Raw genomic sequence first — 21,905 nt, 5'->3', positions numbered from 1 at the left:
AATTCAGACTACCAGGATCGTTTTGTATTTTCATGTACAGGGGGTCCTCAGGTTACTACACAGTTCTGTTCCTATGACAGCGATGTAACCTGAATTTTGGTGTAAGTTGAAACATACTGTAACTTAACACAAACAGAACACTTGCACTTTTAACAGTCCAAAATGGTGTGGGTAAGTGTACTGGGGGACACCAACTCCCTCACGCATATGCCACGTTACTGCATATTCTCCCACCGCACACAACTAAACTAGTTCGCTCATGTAGTCCATAACTATGAACTAATGGCGTAAGCTGTAACACTCAAGTTTCAATTTTGTTGTTAAGTTTTTATGGCAGTGAGTGTAAACTTGAAATGTCTTATGTCAAGACTGTCATAACCGGAGGACCCCCTGTATATGCTTCCTTAACATAAAAACAGGCAAGAAAATGTAGCAACTTAGCTCAACATATAGTTTATCAATTCTATATATGATTATTCATTATTTTTTTCCTGAGATAATTGAGCAAGTTTGCAAATAGTCTGTTTTCATGCAAAAATACATTTTTCCATTCTTTACATTCATTTAGCAGTATTTTGTATTCTAAATAACTAGATCACATTTGTGCTTTAATACATTTGGAAAATAAAGAAAAATTCATTTTCTTTACTGCAGAAAAATAAGATTTTTTTTGATGGGTAATATAATCAAGTTAAGTGCCAACTTCAAGTTGCTAAAACATCACCTGACTATAAAAGTAGCAATAGAAAGTTCTATTTTTTTCTCATGCTTGCAGTTTCACTTAAATTAGGAATAAAAGGTTGACTTGCTCATATGAAGGAGACATGGTATGTTCATTTCTTAGACTCCTGAGTTTAAGTTCCTAATAGTTGGAGTTAGGCCTATGCACCACACCTGGTCAGAGTTCCCTCTCTCACCTGGGGATAATCACAATATAATACAGAGATGTCTTTTATGGCAAAAGGAAAAAAAAATGACATATATTCTATTTTATAATATATACAAGCTTAGTTTGTAAAATGTGAGAATTACTAATGCATTTGAATTAAAAGAAACAGATAAAAGGCCAAGTGTTTAAGAGCAAGCATGTTTATGCCTAAGGAATTAATCTCTGTTGAACCTCTAGACTTAAATTGGATCTGACATCCACTATGAAGTTGAACATCGTAAGTACATAGACTTAAAGAGAAATACAAACTTTTCCCCACTAAATAAAGTTAGGAAATCTGAAGCAAGAAGGATCTGTCCATTAATACATATTGTTTCATTTCTCCTTTATTAAAAAAAATTCAGTGGAGTTAGAGGAATAGATATACAATGTACATGCAATATATTTCGGGCCCACTGTTCACTTCTCTCGGCACTTCTGCAGTAACTTGTCTACTGGCCCAAGTGTGAGGATTTCACACAGACCAGGAAGGCTGATAGAAACATAATATGCTCTGGCATGTAAATTTTACCTCAATAAAGGTGTTATAAAATTTTTATTTAAAGATTTTATTTATTCATTTTAGAGGGGAGAGAAAGGAAGAAGTGGGGAGGAAGAGGAAGCATCAACTCCTATATGTGCCTTGACTAGGCAAGCTCAGGGTTTCGAACCAGCAACCTCAGCATTCCAGGTTGATGCTTTCCACTGGGCCACCACAGGTCAGGCAAAAATTTTTAAATAAGCACTTTTGTTACAATAAATTCATTGCTAACATTTTAAAGTATTGCATAGTTCTCTATCAAGAGGCTTTACTTCAATTTGTTAAACTGTACTCCTGTTGTTCCGGGAAAAAAGAAATATAAGATCTTCAAAATAAAAAAAGAAGAAATCTTAAGTTCTCCATAATCAACCATATCTAACTACTATGAGGTATACATAGAATCAAAATAAGTTCCTTTTGGAAACAAATCCAGCTATATAATTAAGTTGAATAGAAGGACAATGGGAAACAGCTTCATTTTCTTCAAGATGTGAAGCTAGCTACTTGCCTTTAGTACAAATATCCGATTCAGCTAAGATTTTCCCTTTTAATTAGTCAAATATATATTGAATAAAAAAAAATAATGCTAAACAGATGTGGCCTTGGACATTTTCTGGTATTTGTTTATTCAGAAATGCCTTTAAAAGTTAATGTGTGTAGAACTAGCTCATTTATGAAAAGTCAAAAATATAAATGCAAGTAGAGAGTCTGCAAAGAGAATATACCAAAGGAATACATATAAAAAATTGGATAAATACATCCAATGAAGCTGTGGTTCACTTTTGCCAAGACTGAACTGTAAGTGTGTAATCACTGATGCACACTCATCCAAAGGCTGTGTGATCATGCAGCTTTTAAGTTACAGTTTGGGTTTGCTCCAGGGGAAAGAGGCTTCTGGAGTGTGAACACTGCTCCCATCTCTGCTTTCCAAGTTCTGTCTCTAAAGAAAACATGTTCCTAGGGATGTTTCATTCTGCAGATGGACAGTCTATAGGTTGGACCTTAACTGTTGTTCATGCTGGGCTTTAATTATATGAAATTGTTGACACCCAGGTGCAAGAAGTGTCTAAATACATAATACAAGAGAGGAGGTTTTGTGGTTGAGCTTAAAAGCATTTAAAGATGTTATGAATGGAATTATTCCCCAAGGAGTTATTTATCTATGATGGACTTAAAACATTTTCTAAGGGTCTTTTGAAGAGGTTCTTCCAAAATTATGTTGTGGAAAAATTACATTATTTGGAAATAACACTTCTTCCCCACATCATGCCTTGATTGTCTTATTGAAAGAAAGTGAAATTGTTCAGAATTATAGCTGTTTTGGGTTTCCCAGACCTGGAATGGACATATTGAGAATGGGAGACTGGAAGAACCCAGTAAGGAACATAAGTACACTAATTGCTGCCCATCCTGAGAAATAATTCTGGGTTTCTTTTCCCAAGTCTTTCCCAAAGTTCCATTCATTGTAGAGTCAACAGACAGCTTTTAGAATTCATGTGGTAAGAAGTCCAAGAACATACATGTACTGTTCTTGAAGAAGTTATACATTACGTTTTTTTCTAGGTAGTTACTGAATATTTTAATGAGCTTATAAACAAGAAAATGTATTATTGCAAGACTTTTGCAACATGTTATATAAATATAACATTTGTTTTAAGAATATCTGACTTTGCATTTTTTATGAATAAAAGTAAAAATTAGAAAAAACTTTTTTTGCATCAACAAGAATTGTCATGTTTGAAGACTCTGAAATTATGTAGGTTGTGAATTATCATGTTTTGTTTTAGCATGATTCTGTACACCTAGTTTTAATTTTTAAGTATGATTTAATTATAATTTTGACAATTAGTTATTGAATGAGGTAGTCCATATTGCCTAGATATTTGCTGTATCTGGTTACTATTCCACAAGTAATTAAGTACAATATATCAGTTATATTTTTCCTTTATGTTTAATAAGAATGCTATGAACATGAAGAATATATTTCTTTTAGTGGTACACGGTTTTGAGGAAAGTCTTGATTTTTTACATTGCCATTTGCTATATTTTTAGCAGCTTGCTACAATATCATTATAATAAAAATAAAGTATACTCAGTGGTGATAGAGAAAATATTGTTAAGGACTTCTTAGGACAAGAAAAGGCTCAGTCATAAGGTCACGTACTTATTCATTTTCAGCTGCATCATTCTGACTCATTACTTTCAAGAATAACTGTAATATTGCTACACAGTCCATTGTACTGAGAAGAACTTCCCTTGAACTTCACATGGAGATTGAGTAAAGCTCTTCTATTTGTTTTTTGAAGTACTCTCTCAGCTCAGCTCTCTTAGCCTTTAGTGTTGGTGTCAGCAAGCCATTTTGAACTGAGAACATTTCAGAATGGATGTGAATGGCTTTAACCTAAAAACCAAATGCAGAATACATTTTTATCAGGAATATAACAGCATATATAGTATACATGATAAAAGTAAACAGGCATATGGAAATAGACATATTGATATAAAAACACTATGCCTATTTAAAAGTCAAAATTATGTTAACATTTCAGCCTATTTGACATGTCTGAAAGCTGCTTTCTTTCCTTCCTGCCCTTCATTGAGCCAGTCAACATAGATGAATTGGCTGCTTACTCTGTGCCAGGCACTGAGGACACAAAGAGGAACCACAAGTGCCCCTGCCCTCAGGGAGTGCACACTGGCATCCCAGAGAGCAGACACACTGGGCAATCATTAGATGATCAGCTATGGCCAGGATGAAGAGCAGCTAACCCAGTTATGGCCAGGGAGAGGAAGGAGCAGTCAGGGAAGCCTTCCCAAATCAGATGAATGGTAAAGAATGAGTAAGAGCTAGCCAGCCAAGGAGGAGAGGTGGGTAAAAAGGGCTTTCCAGGCAGAGGCAACCCCAAGAACAAAGCTATGGAAGAAATGGTTGAGTGTGAGAAAGGAAGTCCAAGTGGTTTCTTATAGTTACATAAAGTGGGAGGTATAGGGGGGTGAGAGATGACACTGAAGTAGTAGATGGGCCACTAGGAGAAGCTCAGATATTATACTGAAGACAATAGGGACGGACTGAAGGTGTTCACACAGGGCAATGACATGGCTGAATACACATTTTAGAAAGATCTCTATAAGAGAAATGTGAAGTGGTTTTTAAGAACATTAAGATTGAAAGTAGGGAAAGCAACCAGAAGGATCTGGCCAATCCATGGAAGAGAAGATAAGGGCCTACAGTTAGAGTAGTGTCAGCGACAAGTTAGCAGTCCTAAGAACAATTCAGAGATAAATGGGCAAAATGTAGTAGAGAAAGAGATAGCCTTAAGAACTCCCAGGTTTCTGGCTTGGACAGCTATGATGTGGCATGATGGTGCCACTCATAGGAGTAATATAAAGTCTACGGGGGCCTCATCAGGCATTGGCTCAGTGGATAGAACGTCAACCTGGGACGCTGAGGACCCAGGTTAGAAACTCCAAGGTTGCTGGCTTGAGCACGAGCTCACCAGTTTGAGTGTGAGATCATAGACATAGCCCCATGGTCACTGGCTTGAGCAAGGGGTCACTGGCTCAGCTGGAGCGCCTTGGTCAAGGAACATATGAGAAAGCAATCAATGAACAACTAAGGTACTACAACTACCAGGTGATGCTTCTCATCTCTCTCTCTTCCTGTCTGTCCCTTTCTCTCTCTCTATCTCTCATGCAAAGAAGGAGGAGGAAGAGGAAGTGGAGGAGGAGGAGGAGAAGAAGAATGGGAGGAAGAAGAAAGAGAAAAAGAAGAAGAAGAAAGAGGAGGAGGAGAAGAAGAACAAGGAGAGGAAGAAGAAGGAAGAAGAAGAAGGAGGAGGAAGAGGAGGAGGAGGAGAAGGGGGAGAAGGAGGAGGAGGAGAAAAAAGTCTAGGGGGGACATGATGAGTCTATGTTTTTAAAAATTTTTGCTGTAAAATTTTATCACATCTATTGGAAGGAGATGTGGCCCTCAGACTTGGTCTTTACATTGTCTATTTTCATGAGGCATATCCCAAGTCTCCTCATACAAAGTCTCTTAGCAAGGCTGGAGGTGGGGGTGGGGCTAGTGAGGCTCTGGCTGAAGGGCCAACTGTCAGTTCTATGAGAATTTTATAATCTGGGCTTGAGTTGAATCCTGGAATGATACTATCTCTAATTATATCCTGACTGACAGTTGACTCTGAATTCCATGATTTTGTTGAGATAATAAATCTATATCATTAAATACCAAATAGGCTTAAAGATTTCTATAACATAGACTTTAAAAAACTAACTCAGCCCTGGCAGGTTGGCTCAGTGGTAGAGCGTCGGCCTGGTGTGCAGGAGTCCCGGGTTCGATTCCCGGCCAGGGCACACAGGAGAAGTGCCCATCTGTTTCTCCACCCCTCCCCCCTCTCCTTCCTCTCTGTCTCTCTCTTCCCCTCCCACAGCCAAGGCTCCATTGGAGCAAAGATGGCCCGGGCGCTGAGGACGGCTCTGTGGCCTCTGCCTCAGGTGCTAGAATGGCTCCGGTTGCAGTAGAGCGATGCCCCAGATGGGCAGAGCATCGCCCCCTGGTGGGCATGCCGGGTGGATCCCGGTCGGGCGCATGCGGGAGTCTGTCTGACTGCCTCCCCGTTTCCAACTTCAGAAAAATACACACACACAAAAAAAAACCCCAAAAACCAAAACCTAATTCAATATATATATGTTAAATACACATATACATTGATTTCGTTGTTTTGTTGAGAAAGTACTGAGTGTCAGGTGCTGTGTCAGGCACTACAGAGACAAAGAAGGCACAGCCCTGCCCATATGGAGCTTACCCTCTAATCACTGAAACGGGATACCCTAGTTAAACTCAAGGATAAGTAGGCTTTAGCCAGATGAAGACAGCAAGGGAAAAGTAGTAGTTGCTGCTATGTGGCCTGAGGAGAGGACGGTGCCCTAGGCAGAGGCAACATGTGCCATAGCACATTTGGGGCATTATAAGTGCAGGCTGAAGCACATAGTACAAACGAAGAAGAAAGAGATGGGGCTGGAGAGAGAGACTAAATTATAAAGTATGAATATGCCAAGGTAGGGAGTTTGGAAATAATTATTTAAATAATTTTTTTAGGTGAGAGGAGGGGAGATAGACAGACTCCTGCATGCACCCCGACTCGATCCACCCAAGCTATTATCAATGCCTAAGGCTGACGCTTGGACCAACCAAGCTATCCTCAGCACCGTGGAGCTGATGCTCGAACCAATCAAGCCACTGGCTGCAAGAGGGGAAAAGAGAGAGAAGGGGGAGAGAGAGGGGAAGAGAAGCAGATGGTCACTTCTCCTGTGTGTCTTGACTGGGAATTGAACCCTGGAAGTCCATATGCTGGGCCAACGCTCTATCCACTAAGCCAACCAGCCAGGGCCTCTTTAAATGATTTTTAAGCAGTGACAGAACCAGAATAGCTCTTTACATTGATTAACTTGTTACTAATGGATTGCAGTGAGGAAAAGTGGAAGCTGGACGACCAGATTTGGGCTTTCAAGTGGGCTGTGGAGATAAACAGATTTCAGGGGTAGAAAGGACAGGACTTATAATCGGTTTGGGTAATTGGTAGAGAAAGAGAATAATGGTTCTAGGTTTCTGCTTGAGCAGAAAGACTGGAGCAGCAGAAAGATTCTTTGGAGGTGGGAAGATCAAGTATTCATATAAAATTTGAAATGCTTCTGAGACACCAAGTGGTCTATGGACATTGGGTATAGAAATGTTAGTATGCAGGACAGAAAGGCAGCCTCGACTGCAGATGAGGAAGTGTGATCTGAGAAGTAGAAGGGAACTGGAATGTGGTTACAAAAGCCAGAACAGAAGAGGGAGGTTATTGCTTCAGACACTACAGTCATATAAGAACTGTTAATAAGATCAATGGACTCAATTAGGAAATGACTTACTTAAAAAATCAATATATATACCACTTCATACCTGTTAGGATGACTATCACATCCCCCCATACACAAAGAAAAACAGAAAATAAAAAGTATTGGTAAAATTATAGAGAAATTGGTTGGAACACATTGTTGATTTCCACTGCTGTGGAAAACAGTATGGCGTTTCCTCAAAAAATTAAGCCAGGGTTTCCAAAAAATAAATGTATAGCCATGTTCACAGCAGCATTATTCAGAACTGCTAAAATGTGGAAGCAACACAAATGTCTATCAGTAGATAAATGGATAAGCAAAATGTGATACACACACACACACACACACACGCACACACACACTGAATCCTTATTCTCTTTTAAAAAGAAGGAAATTCTGACATATCCTACAATATGGATGAACCTTGAGAACATTATGTTATGTGAAATAAGCCAGTCACAAAAAGACAACTACTGCATGATACCCCTAGTATGAAGTACTTAGAGTAGTCAAAGTCAGAGAGAGCGAAAGTAGAATGGTAGTTGTCAGGGGCTGGGAGGAGGAGGTGGACTTGGGAGTTATTTTTTGGTGACACTGCAGAGTTTCAGTGTTACAAGAAGAAAAGAAGGATAGAGAAGGATGGTGGTGATGGTTATACAATATTATGAATGCATCTAATACCATTCAACTATACACTTAAAAATGGTTAAGATGGCCCTGGCTGGTGGCTCATTGGATAGAGCATTATCCTAGTATGCTGAGGTCATAGGTTCAATCCCCAATCAGGGAGCATATAAGAAGCAATCAATGAATACACAGCTAAATGGAACTAAGTAGAACAACAAATTGATGCTTCTCTCTTTCTCTCCCTTTCTCTCTCTCTCTCAAATCAATGGAAAAAATTTTAAATGGTTAAGTTGACACATTTTATGTTATGTTTATTTTACCACAATAAAAAAATGGAAAAAATCAATGTATGCAAATAGTTGCAAAAATTCAATGTCACTGATAGCTTTCAAAATCTTTGATACTAACAGTTTAGTGCCCCAGCAGGTGAGTACTTTTTTTTTTTTAAGTGAGAGGAGGGGAGATAGTGAGACAAATTCCACATGCACCCCAACTGGGCTCTACCTGGCAACCCGTCTGAGACCAATGCTCGAATCAGCCGAGCTATCCTCAGCACCCGATGCTTGGACCAGCCAAGTTATCCTCAGTGCCTGCGGCCACTGGCTGTGAGAAGGTAAGAGGGAGAGAAGAGGAAGCGGTGGGAGAAGAGAAGCGGATAGTCACTTCTCCTGTGTGCCTGACTGGGAATCGAACCAGGGATGTCTGCATGCCAGGTCGACACTCTATCCACTGACCCAGCCGGCCAAGGCAACAGATGGGTATTTTGAGATGTCAAAGAATCCTTTGTACAGAAAACTCTCCCTTACATTCAACGATTTTTCAGATAAAAACTCAATTTACAAAGAATACCTCTAGAACAGCTATACTTCCAACTTCATAAAAAACTTTAATTTTTATCAAGTTCTAGCTCCCCCCCATGCTCATAATGTAAAAATGTAAAAGTTCTCAAATGAGCACAGCATTAGTAAATCAGATTCATCTTTGTCTCTCAAAAATTTGTTCTAATTAAGGATTCACTTTTCATAAAAAGAATAGCATTTTTAAGGGGTTCCTGTGGTGGGAAGGGGAGGGGAGGAGGAGACTTCAGGCCAAAACAAGAGCTAACATTATAGCAGCTGCCTCAACTTTACTTCACATAGTGAAATGATTTCTACTCAGACATCCATATAAATAGCTGGAAATCTGGGCTAAAAGAGGTTATTATCAAATGTTTCAGAATTACTTAAAGTTCTTATAAAAAGTGTTTTGGCCTGACCAGGCGGTAGCGCAGTGGATAGAGCGTTGAACTGGGATGCAGAGGACCCAGGTTTGAGACCCCAAGGTCACCAGCTTGAGTGCGGGCTCATCTGGCTTGAGCAAAAAGCTCACCAGCTTGGACCCAAGGTCGCTGGCTCCAGCAAGGGGTTACTCGGTCTGCTGAAGGCCCGTGGTCAAGGCACATATGAGAAAGCAATCAATGAACAACTAAGGTGTTGCAACGCGCAACGAAAAACTAATGATTGATGCTTCTCATCTCTCCAATCCTGTCTGTCTGTCCCTGTCTATTCCTCTCTCTGACTCTCTCTCTGTCTCTGTAAAAATAAATAAGTAAGTAAGTAAGTAAGTAAATAAATAAATAAATAAAGGGTTTTGTTGGAAAACCCAATGTTCTTGATATTCAAAGAAGCAAGGGGTTGAAAGGGAGTAGGGCAGCTGTTTTCTGTACTCTCTAGAATAGACATTTTTTTCTAATTTGTTTTTGTCAAACTTGAACCATCTTAGGGGACCCAAAATTCACTAACAAAATGTCCCAAGGGAGACATTTTCAGACTATATTGCGCTGAGAACTAGGGGTTCTGAAAAGGCTACTACTGGGGGGGGGTTGGAGATGGGGTATAGACAGGGGTGGGATGAGGTGGGGGAGAGGCAAGCAGTATGTGGGGCGGGGTGGGAGAGTGATGAAGTGGGATGGTTGGCTTGAAGCGGGGTGGAAAACAGGCTCTGGTTTAAGCCTTGAACCCCGTGACAACGTTGCTCTTATGTTTTGTGCATGCTCAACAGTCATATAAGATGTCATCTAAGTTCTGCTACATAAACAAGTTTGGAGATCACCATTTGACAAAAATACTAGTTAACCTGAAGAAAACATGCATACAGTCTAAGTCAAACTTAATCCTGGATGCAATGATTTAACTTTGTAATTCATGTTCACTATCATAAAATGAAAAATTGGAAAAATGACAGTGCTAATGTCCTTAACTTAAAAAAGAAAAGTTCTCTTCCGATAGAAACAGTATCATATAAAGACTCTTGGTAAGTGCAAATCAGCTCTCCATCTTCTTTCGTAAATGGAATTAATTAAAAAATTTTTAAAGGAGATGCAAATGCCAAGATATAATCTGTACAGTGTTCCTGCAGCCTGGGCTCCAGCTCCTCAGCATTCCTAATGGCACAAGGAGAACAGTGTGTAATTGGGACAAGAGACTGTGTTCAGTACAGGCAAGGGAGTGAACCTTTGAAATTCCAGTAGTGACAAGCAGAGGCTAAAGGCAAACAGTTCAGGGAAGATAGATTTCATAGGGAAAGCTACATTATGCTATTTAGATGGCAAGTACAAGGTAAGAGAAAATATGATTTTAGAAAGAAAGGACTGCATCAACAGGTAGATTCTGAATATCTGTTACACCAGTTACTGCAGCAAGCCTAAAGGGACAATGGGGACAGAAAAGAAGCAGAGAGTCGCTTCTCAAATGTACCCTGACTGGGGATCGAACACGGGATCGAACCTGGGATGTTTGCATACCAGGCCAATGATTCTCTATCCACTGAACCAACCAGCCAGGGCAAAATATTTTTAATGAGGGCTTCCAAGTCATAATTTGAAAAATCTATCAAGTGTCAAAGTTCACTTTGTATTGCTTATGCAAAGTAATAGAGCATATAAAAGTCAAGATGGTTAAATCAGTTAAGTAGGCTCACATGCTTCCACGTACCTACATTTAAAAATTGATAGTTATTTTAAATGCTTTCTATCTACTCATTAAAATATACCTTCCAAAGATCTCCATAAATTAATAATTGTTGAGTTAGTTCCAGGAATTGTCCATTTCTGGTAATTAAATTACATTAATTTTTTATCTATTTCAACATTTAATTCATAGCAACACTGCCCAGTAAGTCTGAACTCTTAAAGCTTTTGTTGAATGATTTAAGCCTTGGGCTTGGATACGTGTGTGTGTGTGTGTGTGTGTGTGTGTGTGTGTGTGTGTGTGTGTGTATAAATTAAAAAATCAGTGTTATGCCGTAATTGATCATTCAAATTTGAGGAAAAGGGGAAAGGGCAAACTGAAGATGGATTATGGATTAACTCAATTTCTGTTAAAGTTTATAATGTCCGTGGACCCTCCTCAGGCCTGAGGCCTGGTGTTTGCTGTCCTGTGGTCAGCTGAAGGCACACACTGGCTGTGGTGGGGAGGATACCATAGACCAACAAAGAGGTGACAGCCTTGGCAGTAAAACGCAGGCCTTTGGGATGCCATATGACTTCTCTGTATTTGTTTTTTTTATTTTTTATTTTTATTTATTCATTTTAGAGAGGAGAGGGAGAGAGAGAGAGAGAGAGAGGAGAGACAGAGAGAAAGAAGGGGGGAGGAACTGGAAGCATCAGTTCCCATATGTGCCTTGACCAGGCAAGCCCAGGGTTTCGAACCGGCGACCTCAGCATTTCCAGGTTGACGCTTTATCCACTGCGCCACCACAGGTCAGGCATGACTTCTCTGTATTTGATGTTACCATGGTGAGGGCAGATTATTAGAGCAGTAACTCTGCTTCAAGTTTACGGAAAGTCAAGAACATGTCTCCTCTCAGTGAAAGCTCTCTGACTTGCATACTGGTTATCACTGGAAATATAGCCAAAAGTACCTTTTAAACATAATCTTAAGAGTCTTTTCTAGGAAGGGGAAACAAGGTGTTATCATTCTCCACATGCCCTGGGGCAAGTCATACATCCCAAACCCAGCAGGGGCATGCAGGCCTCAGGAATCACAGGAACTAGTCCAGTTTAGTAATCCTGTCCCTGGGCCTGGTGCACACAGCGTGCCCTCAAAGCCAGCCTTTTAGATTAGCACACACGCCCACAGTAGCCAGATCTTGTATCACCCATCTGTGGCCCTGTTCTACATGATCATATGATCTGGTCACCAGTTTCCCTTATGGAAGGGCAAGGAAACCAGTTCTACCACAATTAAAAATTTAAATAATTATGATGTCAGAATTGACCTTTCCTTAAGAAAAATAAATATAAATTGCTTCAGTGCCATAGATTTTATAATTTTATTTTTATAATTTTATAAAGATTTATTCTTCCAGGTCTTATTTGCCCTAAAACATGCTGTCAGATGAGAGTAAAGCAGTGCTTCTCAACTAGGTTAATGTAAAGATATATTTCAACATTATAAGGAGTGAAATAAGTAAATCAGAAAAAAACAAGAACTACATGATTCCATACATTGGTGGAACATAAAAATGAGACTAAGAGACATGGACAAGAGTGTGGTGGTTACCAGGGGTGGGGGGAGGGAGGACATGGGAGGGAGGGAGGGAGAGAGTTAGGGGGAGGGGGAGGGGCACAGAGAACTAGATAGAGGGTGGCGGAGGACAATCTGACTTTGGGCGAGGGGTACGCAACATAGTTTAATGACAAAATAACCTAGACATGTTTTCTTTGAATATATGTACCCTGATTTATTAATGTCATCCCATTACCATTAATAAAAATTTATTTAAAAAAAAAAAGATATATTTCAAAAAAAAAAAGTCTCTCAGATCTTGAAGCTATGTTTAGATTTCCTCACTTTGAAACTTTTTTTTTTTATTTAGTGAGAGGAGGGGAGGCAGAGATAGACCAGCATGCTCCCCGACTGGGATCCACCCAGCAAGGCCCACTAGGGGGCGATGCTGTGCCCATCTGGCGCATTGCTCTGTTACTCAGCAACTGAGTTCTTCCTAGGGCTTGAGGCAGAGGCCATGGAGCCATCCTCAGAACCTGAGGCCAACTCACTCCAATCAAGGCATGGCTGCAGGAGGGGGAGAGAGAAAGAAAGAGAGAGAGAAGAAAGAGGGGGGGGGAGAAGCAGATGGGTACTTCTCCTGTGTGCCCTGTCCAGGCATCAAACCTGGGACATCCATATGCTGGGTGGACACTCTACCACTGAGCCAACCAGCCAGGGCCCTCAATTTGAAACTTAAAAAAATTAGTTTTAGCCCTGGCCGGTTGGCTCAGTGGTAGAGCGTCGGCCTGGAGTGCAGGAGTCCCGGTTTCGATTCCCGGCCAGGGCACACAGGAAAAGCGCCCATCTGCTTCTCTACCCCTCCCCCTCTCCTTCCTCTCTGCCTCTCTCTTCCCCTCCCGCAGCCAAGGCTCCATTGGAGCAAAGTTGGCCCAAGCACTGAGGACAGCTCCATGGCCTCTGCCTCAGGCGCTAGAATGGCCCTGGTTGCAACAGAGCAATGCCCCAGATGGGCAGAGCATCACCACTTGGTAGGCATGCCGGGTGGATCCCGGTCGGGCGCACGTGGGAGTGAGTCTGTCTGACTGCCTCCTGGTTTCCAGCTTCAGAAAAAAAAATACAAAAAAAAAAAAAATTAGTTTTAAATGGTAGAAATGTTTTTTTAATTGCAAGTAATTACTCTAAGAGTTTTATATTTAAAACTAGTTTTAAAATGCTTTTAGGTTATCATGAAAATGAACATACAAAATTTTTTTTTGTGTGTGTATTTTTCTGAAGCTGGAAACGGGGAGAGACAAGTCAGACAGACTCCCGCATGCGCCCGACTGGGATCCACCCGGCACGCCCACCAGGGGCGATGCTCTGCCCACCAGGGGGTGAGGCTCTGCCCCTCCGGGCGTCGCTCTGCCGCGACCAGAGCCACTCTAGAGCCTGGGGCAGAGGCCAAGGAACCATCCCCAACGCCTGGGCCATCTTTGCTCCAATGGAGCCTTGGCTGCACGGGAGGGGAAGAGAGAGACAGAGAGGAAGGAGGGGGGGGGGTGGAGAAGCAGATGGGCGCTTCTCCTATGTGCCCTGGCCGGGAATCGAACCCGGGTCCCCCGCACACCAGGCCGACGCTCTACCACTGAGCCAACCGGCCAGGGCCAAAATTTAAAATTCTCATAAACCTTGCACTATATTTGGAGACCCTATGGGAGAAACAAAATTTTATGAAAGACAATTATATTAATTACAATATATACTAGGAAATTTAAAAAATAAGAATATTAATTTTTTTCTACTTGATAAATTTTTCTTTTTGAATTTTTAACTAAAGAGGATATATAAATGGTATATGTAAATAGGACCAAGTATGCTTATGAATTCAGTTACAATAAGAATCCCAACTCTGCAAAGACAAAGGTCTTAATAGACTACTGTGTCCTCCGCTAATTCTCTGTTTCTCTCTCTTTGTAGAGGGCATGCTGGGCTAACAGATCAATGACCCTGGGGGCACAGTTTTCCTGATGTACTAGCATATAAATCTGCCTGCTGCAGCCAAGAAGTGTCCCCACAAAAATAAAAATAAGACAGGGCTCTGGTCTGGACTGCTGCAGCAACTGGAATCAGACCATGCACACAGGATCAAGTAGTGACAGCTAGGGTAATATTTCAGCTTTATGAACATCTGTGATTATGAGGACAACAAGCAGTCCCACTTGATGTCTGACACATCTCAGTCCAGGACATAGGCTGTGGCAGTCAGGTTGAAATAGGCCTTCTGGGTCTGCTGGACAAAGCCTACCTGCAGGCCACACCACGGAGGGTGTGGGGAATGTAGGTCAGAGTCACTGTGGCTTAATTTAATTTTCATCTCTGCCCAAAGGCTGTAACAAGTATGGGGAAGGTTATAGTTACCTGTTCAAAAGAATGGAGTCCACTTTCTTTTCCTAACCTCACCATATCTTCCAAAATGGCTTTCTTCAGTTCCTAAATTAAACCAATAGGTAAAATTACAACACCAAAAACACATTTCATACCAACATGCTCCCTATCCACCCAAACTGGGGCTAACATTCGCTGGGAGCATCCCAATCATCACCTCTCATCTGGCAAGTAAGTACCTGGCAGGCCCAAAGGAGTGATAATCTAAGGGACCACTTGATTTTTTAAATTGAATTTATTGGGGTGACATTGGTTAATAAAATTATATGGGCTTCAGGTGTCCAATTCTATAATACATCAAATTCTATAATACATCATCTGTATGTTTTATTGTGTGTTCCACTTGATGTTTTTAAGTGGCCTTCTGGTCAACCTGGTAATTCCCAGAGGCCCTGTCACCCCAGAAGAGCTCAGGGGCTAGTGGAAGTGACAGGGTCTGTGGCTGCTGCTGAGAAATGGGCCACATGACTGGAGGGTGGGTGCTAGTCAGAGCACAGAGATTCTCTTCCACAGGACTCCCCATGTACCGTGAGTTTTCTACAAGGTGTGATTGGTTAGTGCTCTAAGGAGAACTGTGCTACTTTCTCAATTTCATGACTATCTCTCTAAGCCCAGAAGATACAAAATCCACCTCACAGCTGGAGAGAACGTATGAGTCAGAAGACTTCTGCTCACATCTAATACTGCTGTTAACAAGCTGTAAGGCCTTGGGCAAGCCACCATCCTCTCTGGACTGTCCTACAAGCTGCATACCAAGAGGGCTGGACAAGCTTTCTGTGACATCTCCTAGCTCTAGAATTCAATTGTTTATCAAACTTTTTAAGAAGGAATGTGAGTTCCTCCAACAACAACAAAAAAAGTTGAACTTCTAGTTTAGGGTTCCCACCATTTATAAAGTTAGAAATTTCCCTACGTGTTTGAACTTTGCCAGTCTACTGTTGTTTCGTCCTCACACTCTGCAGTATCATAAAAGGGCCAGCAGCCTTCCAGATACAGACCTTACTTGCGCAGAGTTCTGCATATGTCCCTTCAATCCCTCTCTTCTGTGCCCAGAGGGGCATAACTTCAGGGTCAGGCACAACAATGCCCACCAAAAAGGCCTGCAATCCCACCAAAGAAAATGAAATCATGACAAAAGCACTGTTTTCTACTCTGCCACATTTGTTTCAATTTTTTTCTAAAAAATTATAAAACTTTTGATATAGATATAAAATTAAAGCTACAAGTACAAGACATACCAATCACTGAGATAAAACAATTACCAAAATTGACAAAATCTTTTTAAAATAATACAAAAGCCCTAATATTATTATTTTTTAACTTATAAAAGTATAGTTGGCATATGATATTAGTGACAAAAGCTTTTAAAATGGTTATTTGCAGTCCAGCATTAAAAATAATGTCTTGGTATTCTCAGACTCCACCCTTTTCTAAAAATAAGTATATGCCTATGTTATGAAAATTTCTACCAATATATCACGCATGTTTGTTTACTTTCTGATCTATTTCCTTAACTTCATAAAAAAATGAATAAAGAATAAACGTAAGGAGCTTAAGAGTCAATAAAGTTAGACCTACATGTACCTTTGAGTCTCATGCCAAACTCAAATATTTGAGTACATTTTCAGGATGTTAATCAAACAACTATGAACCAAAACATACTTCTCAGAATTTCCTGGCCATTTAAAAATTGTTTAATTAATATGGTCATATATTTCATTAATATAGTTCATTAAATTATTTAAAATAATTCATAATTTTAATTACAGAAATCAAATGAATATGAAGACTATATTCACAGTGATCTTTCTGACTTTAAATCTAAATGATGTTGAAAGCAGAATAAAAATCAATTCTCTCCAAATAATTTCATCCAAAACCATATTCATTAACATATTAGCTTACTCTATTAAGCTATATTATCATCAGTGTCATTTTTGCAATACTGATCTATATCTGTATATGTGCATATTTCAAAATCAAAACAGCAGAACCCTGAATCTTGCTTCAGTATCTTACTTCAAACTGCCTCTTGGAAGTAGGTATAGCATTAGGTAAACATAGTGGGTACAGAACAGGGAATATAGTAAAAAATATTGTAATAACTATGTATGGTGTCTGATGTGTACTAGACTTACTGAAGTAATCACTTTGTAAGTTATGTAAATATCAAATCACTGGCTTGTACAATTGAAACTAATTTAATATTGTATGTCAAGTATCAATGAAAAATAAAAAATCGCTTGACGTGTAATGGCACAGTGGATAAAGTGTTGACCTGGAACACCGAGGTCACCAGTTCAGAACCCCCAACTTGCTTGGTCAAGGCACATATGAGAAGCAACTACTATCAGTTGATGCTTCCCATTCCTTACTCTGCCTTTCTATCTATCCTTTCTCTAATATTAGTAAATAAAATCTTTAAAAAAATAAAATAAAATAAATTATTTAAACACACACACAAAGTTAAAGTGGTGGGAGTGTCCATTACTACCATTATTTCAAGAAACTTATTACCTAACTACAATTTATCGAACCCTAATCAATTAAGATGTCTCCTTTCAAAAGGACTTTCCTCTCATAATCTAATGTGTAGGGAAATACCGGTGTTTGATTAGAAATTAATGTTTACCCCTTTAATCAAATACAAAATACTTAGGAAAGCATTCTGAGATAACTCTAGGTTTCTCAGCAGACTCAGCACTTGTGAGGAACTGAAGCCCAGGAGGCTCACCTGTAAGCTGTCCCCATGGACATAGGTTTGTGCCACAGGCTCACTCCGGCTATAGATGTTCTCAATCTTCTCAGGTGCAATGTATTCTCCCTGAGCAAGTTTAAATATGTGCTTCTTCCGATCAATAATTTTAAGAGTTCCTGCCTGTGGAGTTGGACAAACAGCTTCATAAAAAGATGGCATCCCCTGAGCCTGAACCCTTCACCCCTTAGTGCCATAGTCCCTCCCTCCTGTCCTGTCTCATCCTGAAGACTCGACCCAGATCTGCTCCTCTGTGTGACCTCTCTGCTCTTACACAGCCACTGCGCACCACAGGTTGATGGCTCCCTGAGCGCCCACTGTCCTTCACCCTCAGCGTCTACCCCCTCCGTTGCAGCCCCTCCCACACCTGCCACCCTCCTCCACTAAAGGCCCACCTGCCTTCCCACCAGGGTTCTCTGGCCCAGACCCTTGCACCAGCTGTCCCTCTTCTCATAGCATCTGCAGATTTGCTCCCTTAAGCCAAGCTCAGGTCTCTCGCCCACCTACTGCCCCACCCCCAAAGAGCGGCCTCTCCATCCCCAGCACATAGCATAGCTCTGGCAGGCCCCCAGGGACTCCCACATGATGAGCCAGATGGCCAGGAACTCTGCAGCAGGCAGGCCACCCCTTGTGTAGTGAGTGTTTGGGATCCTGGCCTCCAGGACCCCCACTCACCTCCCTGCCTCCCTTCCACATTTATTGGGTTTCCTAAGTGGGTTTCTCTCCTTGGCTCAACCCTTGAATGCTACATTCCTCACCTCACTGACAATACTCCTTGAGGTTACTGCCATTTATCTCTTCATTGGCCACTCCCATGTCTGTTTGAGCTTCCAGCCAGACAGACCTCTTCACTCAATGCCAGACTCACAACTCGCCTATCTTCAGAATGTTTCAGACAACAGGCTGTTTGCAGATGCCACATGTCCTCAAAGGAAGCTCATCACCATCCTCCTCACATCTGTCCCCATCCCCAAGCCCCATACACTGGAGATGGCAGTGTCATTTGCCTCTCCAGGGACTTCTAGCAGTCAGACTCAGCCATCCTCACTCACAAATCTCTCTCTGTCAAAACCACTTCCTTGCCTGACCAGGCAGTGGTGCAGTGGATAGAGTGTCAGCCTGGGATGCCAAGGACCCAGGTTCAAAAGCCCAATGTCACCAGCTTGAGCACAAGCTCATCCAGCTTGAATGCAGGCTTGCCAGCTTGAGTGTAGGCTCACAGACAGGACCCTATGGTCGCTGGCTTGAGCCCAAGGTTGCTGGCTTGAAACTCAAGGTCACTGGTTTGAGCAAGGGGTCACTGGCTCAGCTGGAGCCCCCCTGGTCAAGGCACAAATGAGAAGCAATCAATGAACAATTAAAGTGCTGCAACTATAAGTTGATGCTTCTCATCTCTCTCCCCTTCTCTTGCATGCACTAAAACCAAAAACAAACAAACAAAAAAACCCATTTCCTAACCGGACCTTGGTATACACTCTGCTCCTGCTCCATCTTTCGATCCACCAGAACCAAAACAATTTCTCCAGAAGAGAAAAACCAGCAGGCTGTTTTGCTCAAAACCCAGGCTGGACATCACATACTTTCCCTACTTCCCTATACTGCTTTCTTGGTATTCATAGCACCCATGAGCTGGGTATCATCACCTCCATTGCAGAGATGAATAGAGGGAGGATCAGAGAGGTTACTTAACTCCTCCCAAGCCACACAGCTAGGAAGTAGGGGAACTAGAATTTGCATGAGGTCTTTCTGGATTGGAAGCTTACACTTTTTCCTTGAACTAGTTATCTAATACTATTTTAAAACAATAATTTTAAAAAACTGACTCCACAGACTGCCTGCCTGCTGTCTTGGGCTTTGAGTTCAAACACAACACTAGGTACTTTATGTGAATTAATTTGCTTGCTTCTCACAATGCCCTGAAAAAGGCAGGTGGTTTCAGCTAAGTCAAGCGGCATCAGTGGCAGAGCCATGGCTTTGTGGGGTTTTAAGTTTTTTCTAATTTTGAGGGTCTTCTTTAAGAAAAATAATATAAAATGAAGTACAGAGCCTTGGAAGGGGCTTATGTAAGTGAGAGGACCTGACGCCTAAGCGTCCTTAGCTGATGGGACAGTCTTCCCTCTGTCAGTCGCTGAGCCTCACTTGACTTCTCCAACCTGCCTCCTCTGTACCTGTGGGCCCTCAGTTAGGACTGCCTGCTCACACCTCTAGTGTCTCTCCACTCAGCATGTGCTATTACTCCTGCCCGCCTTCCCCCTGTCTCCTCTCACTTAGGGTTTGACTCCCATCCTGAGACACGAACCCAGTAGACACCTGTCCTCTGCCTTGCCCCAGGTGAGTATGGCCCTCCATGCACGCCCACCACACTAAGTTGGGAAGTGTCTCAAGATGTGTTGCTCCCCGAGCAAAGTCCCTGACCACAGCACACACCAAGGACACATCCTGGTCTGCTGCAAGAAGGCGCATTTCTCAAAGGGGAGCACACAGATCCAAGGAGGGGCAAATAGCTCACCAGCCCTGGAGAGGATTCAACACCACTCACATGATCAATAAACTCAGCATCTCAGAACACCCACCCCAAACCTTAGCACCTTCCTGGAGGCACAGGAGAGGTTTCTGGGGTGGCGGCGTCAGGCAAGGGCCCTCAGTTTCAGAGCAGGGCCTTTTTCTGCGCACAGCTTTCATCTTAGCACCACCTACATGCAGGCACTGTGCTGAGGTATAATCTCATTTATTCCTCACAACAGTAACTGCACAGGTAAGCAGTGGTATTAATGAGGCTCAACACCTGATTAGGGCTAAAAGTTGGGGGCCACAGCCAAAGAATTTCACGTAGCCACACACTCTTAGAGTTACTACAGAGTCCAGAGAGGGATGAGGCTTTCTTTGCTCATGGCCACGTAAGCCACTGATCAGAGCAAAGGAACCTGGCCACCTTCCGGCCCAGCTCCAAGTTTTCCTGCTGTGCGATGCCACCTCTCAGCTTGGGCCAGCACCAGAGCTCCCAGGCCCTGCCTTTCTCAGACCTCCGAGGGCTATGAACTCCTGCTCTTCGTAATACACCCATCAGATTCCACAGCACTGTCAGGTCTCTGGAAACCATTAAAGGGAGGGAGTGGGTCCCACACTCCAGCTCTACCCTCCCTATCTTTATAGATCCTTACCACCTGCCTCCTGAGGACGGAGGAAGAAACTCTAGGGGCAAAATAAAGAAGAACTTCTCAATCCCCAGTGGTGGTCAGGAAGGATGTGGAGAAGACCCCTGCCTCAGAGTGAAGCAGATTTATACCCATCACCCAGATGTTTGGAGCTCCAGAGTTCCAAACATACACACCGGCAGCCACCGCCCAATGTCTCCAGTGTGGAGCCAGCCATCACTGTCCAGGGCCTCCTTTGTCTTGTCTGGATCTTTCAAGTAACCTTTGAACACATTTGGTCCTCTCACACAGATCTGTAGGGACAAATACCAGTTTCTCTCAGCCCACAGCAGAAGGATTCCTGATGTGTGGTTGTCAAAAGGCACATGTGAATAATGTACTCTATTCCTCCAGAAATCCCCGTGGAAATGGCAGTGATGACAAAATAGGACAGTCCAAGCTGTCTCCCACCTTCTCTCAGGCAGCATCCTCTCCATGTTATTTCTCTGTTCTGGTCACCTGAGGCCTCCCTCCACCAGCTCTCTCCTCAGGAGCCCCCTGGCCTGTGGCATATGCTGCTTTGTGACAATGGATGGGGTCACATCAGATAAAGATGGCTGGCTGATTCTACCAGATTGCCTCAGCACCCTCCTTCATGACAGGCAGCCAGTCAGCTTTCCACCCACTCCCATGGAATGAATGAGTACCAGCCAGCTCTGTCCACCCCATCTGGCCTATTTGCAAATGGTCATGTTTCTGCTGGGACAGATCCGCAGCAGCAGGCCATGCTACTTAGGGAAAAAATGGGATTTTTATTTTTTCGAAGTGAGAAGCAAGGGGGAGGCAGACAGACAGACTCCCGCATGTGCCCGACCAGGAGGCAATGCTCGGTCCCTCTGGGATGTTGCTCCACTGCAATCAGAGCCATCCTCAGCACCCGGGCCAACTTTGCTCTAATGGAGCCTTGGCTGTGGGAGAGGAAGAGAGAGATAGAGAGAAAGGAGAGGGTGAAGGGTGGAGAAGCAGATGGGTGCTTCTCCTGTGTGCCCTGGCCGGGAATTGAAACCGGGACTTCCACATGCCTGGCCGACGCTCTACCGCCGAGCCAACCAGCCAGGGCTAAAAA

The 21,905-nt window shown here is 42.3% G+C and overlaps 1 protein-coding gene across 5 annotated transcripts in view; it reads right to left on the bottom strand.

Moving 5' to 3' along the window:
- Positions 1–1,102: 1,102 nt before the first annotated feature.
- Positions 1,103–21,905, bottom strand: part of ACSL6 (acyl-CoA synthetase long chain family member 6) — a 59,109-nt gene continuing 38,306 nt past the window's right edge. For all 5 annotated transcript variants that reach the window (XM_066278428.1, XM_066278427.1, XM_066278429.1 and 2 more), the window contains exons 17-21: positions 20,977–21,093; positions 17,625–17,768; positions 15,889–15,990; positions 14,864–14,935; positions 1,103–3,870 (exon numbers count right to left, since the gene is read on the bottom strand). In XM_066278428.1, coding sequence (XP_066134525.1) covers positions 3,733–3,870; positions 14,864–14,935; positions 15,889–15,990; positions 17,625–17,768; positions 20,977–21,093 — 573 coding nt within the window. In that variant the 3' untranslated portion in view covers positions 1,103–3,732. The remainder of the gene's footprint in view (positions 3,871–14,863; positions 14,936–15,888; positions 15,991–17,624; positions 17,769–20,976; positions 21,094–21,905) is intronic.

This window comes from Saccopteryx bilineata, chromosome 4, assembly GCF_036850765.1.
Source record: "Saccopteryx bilineata isolate mSacBil1 chromosome 4, mSacBil1_pri_phased_curated, whole genome shotgun sequence".
In the NCBI taxonomy this organism is placed as follows: Eukaryota; Metazoa; Chordata; class Mammalia; order Chiroptera; family Emballonuridae; genus Saccopteryx; species Saccopteryx bilineata.
The sequence above is the reverse complement of the archived record's forward strand: the minus strand, read 5'-3'. Positions and strand labels throughout refer to the sequence as shown.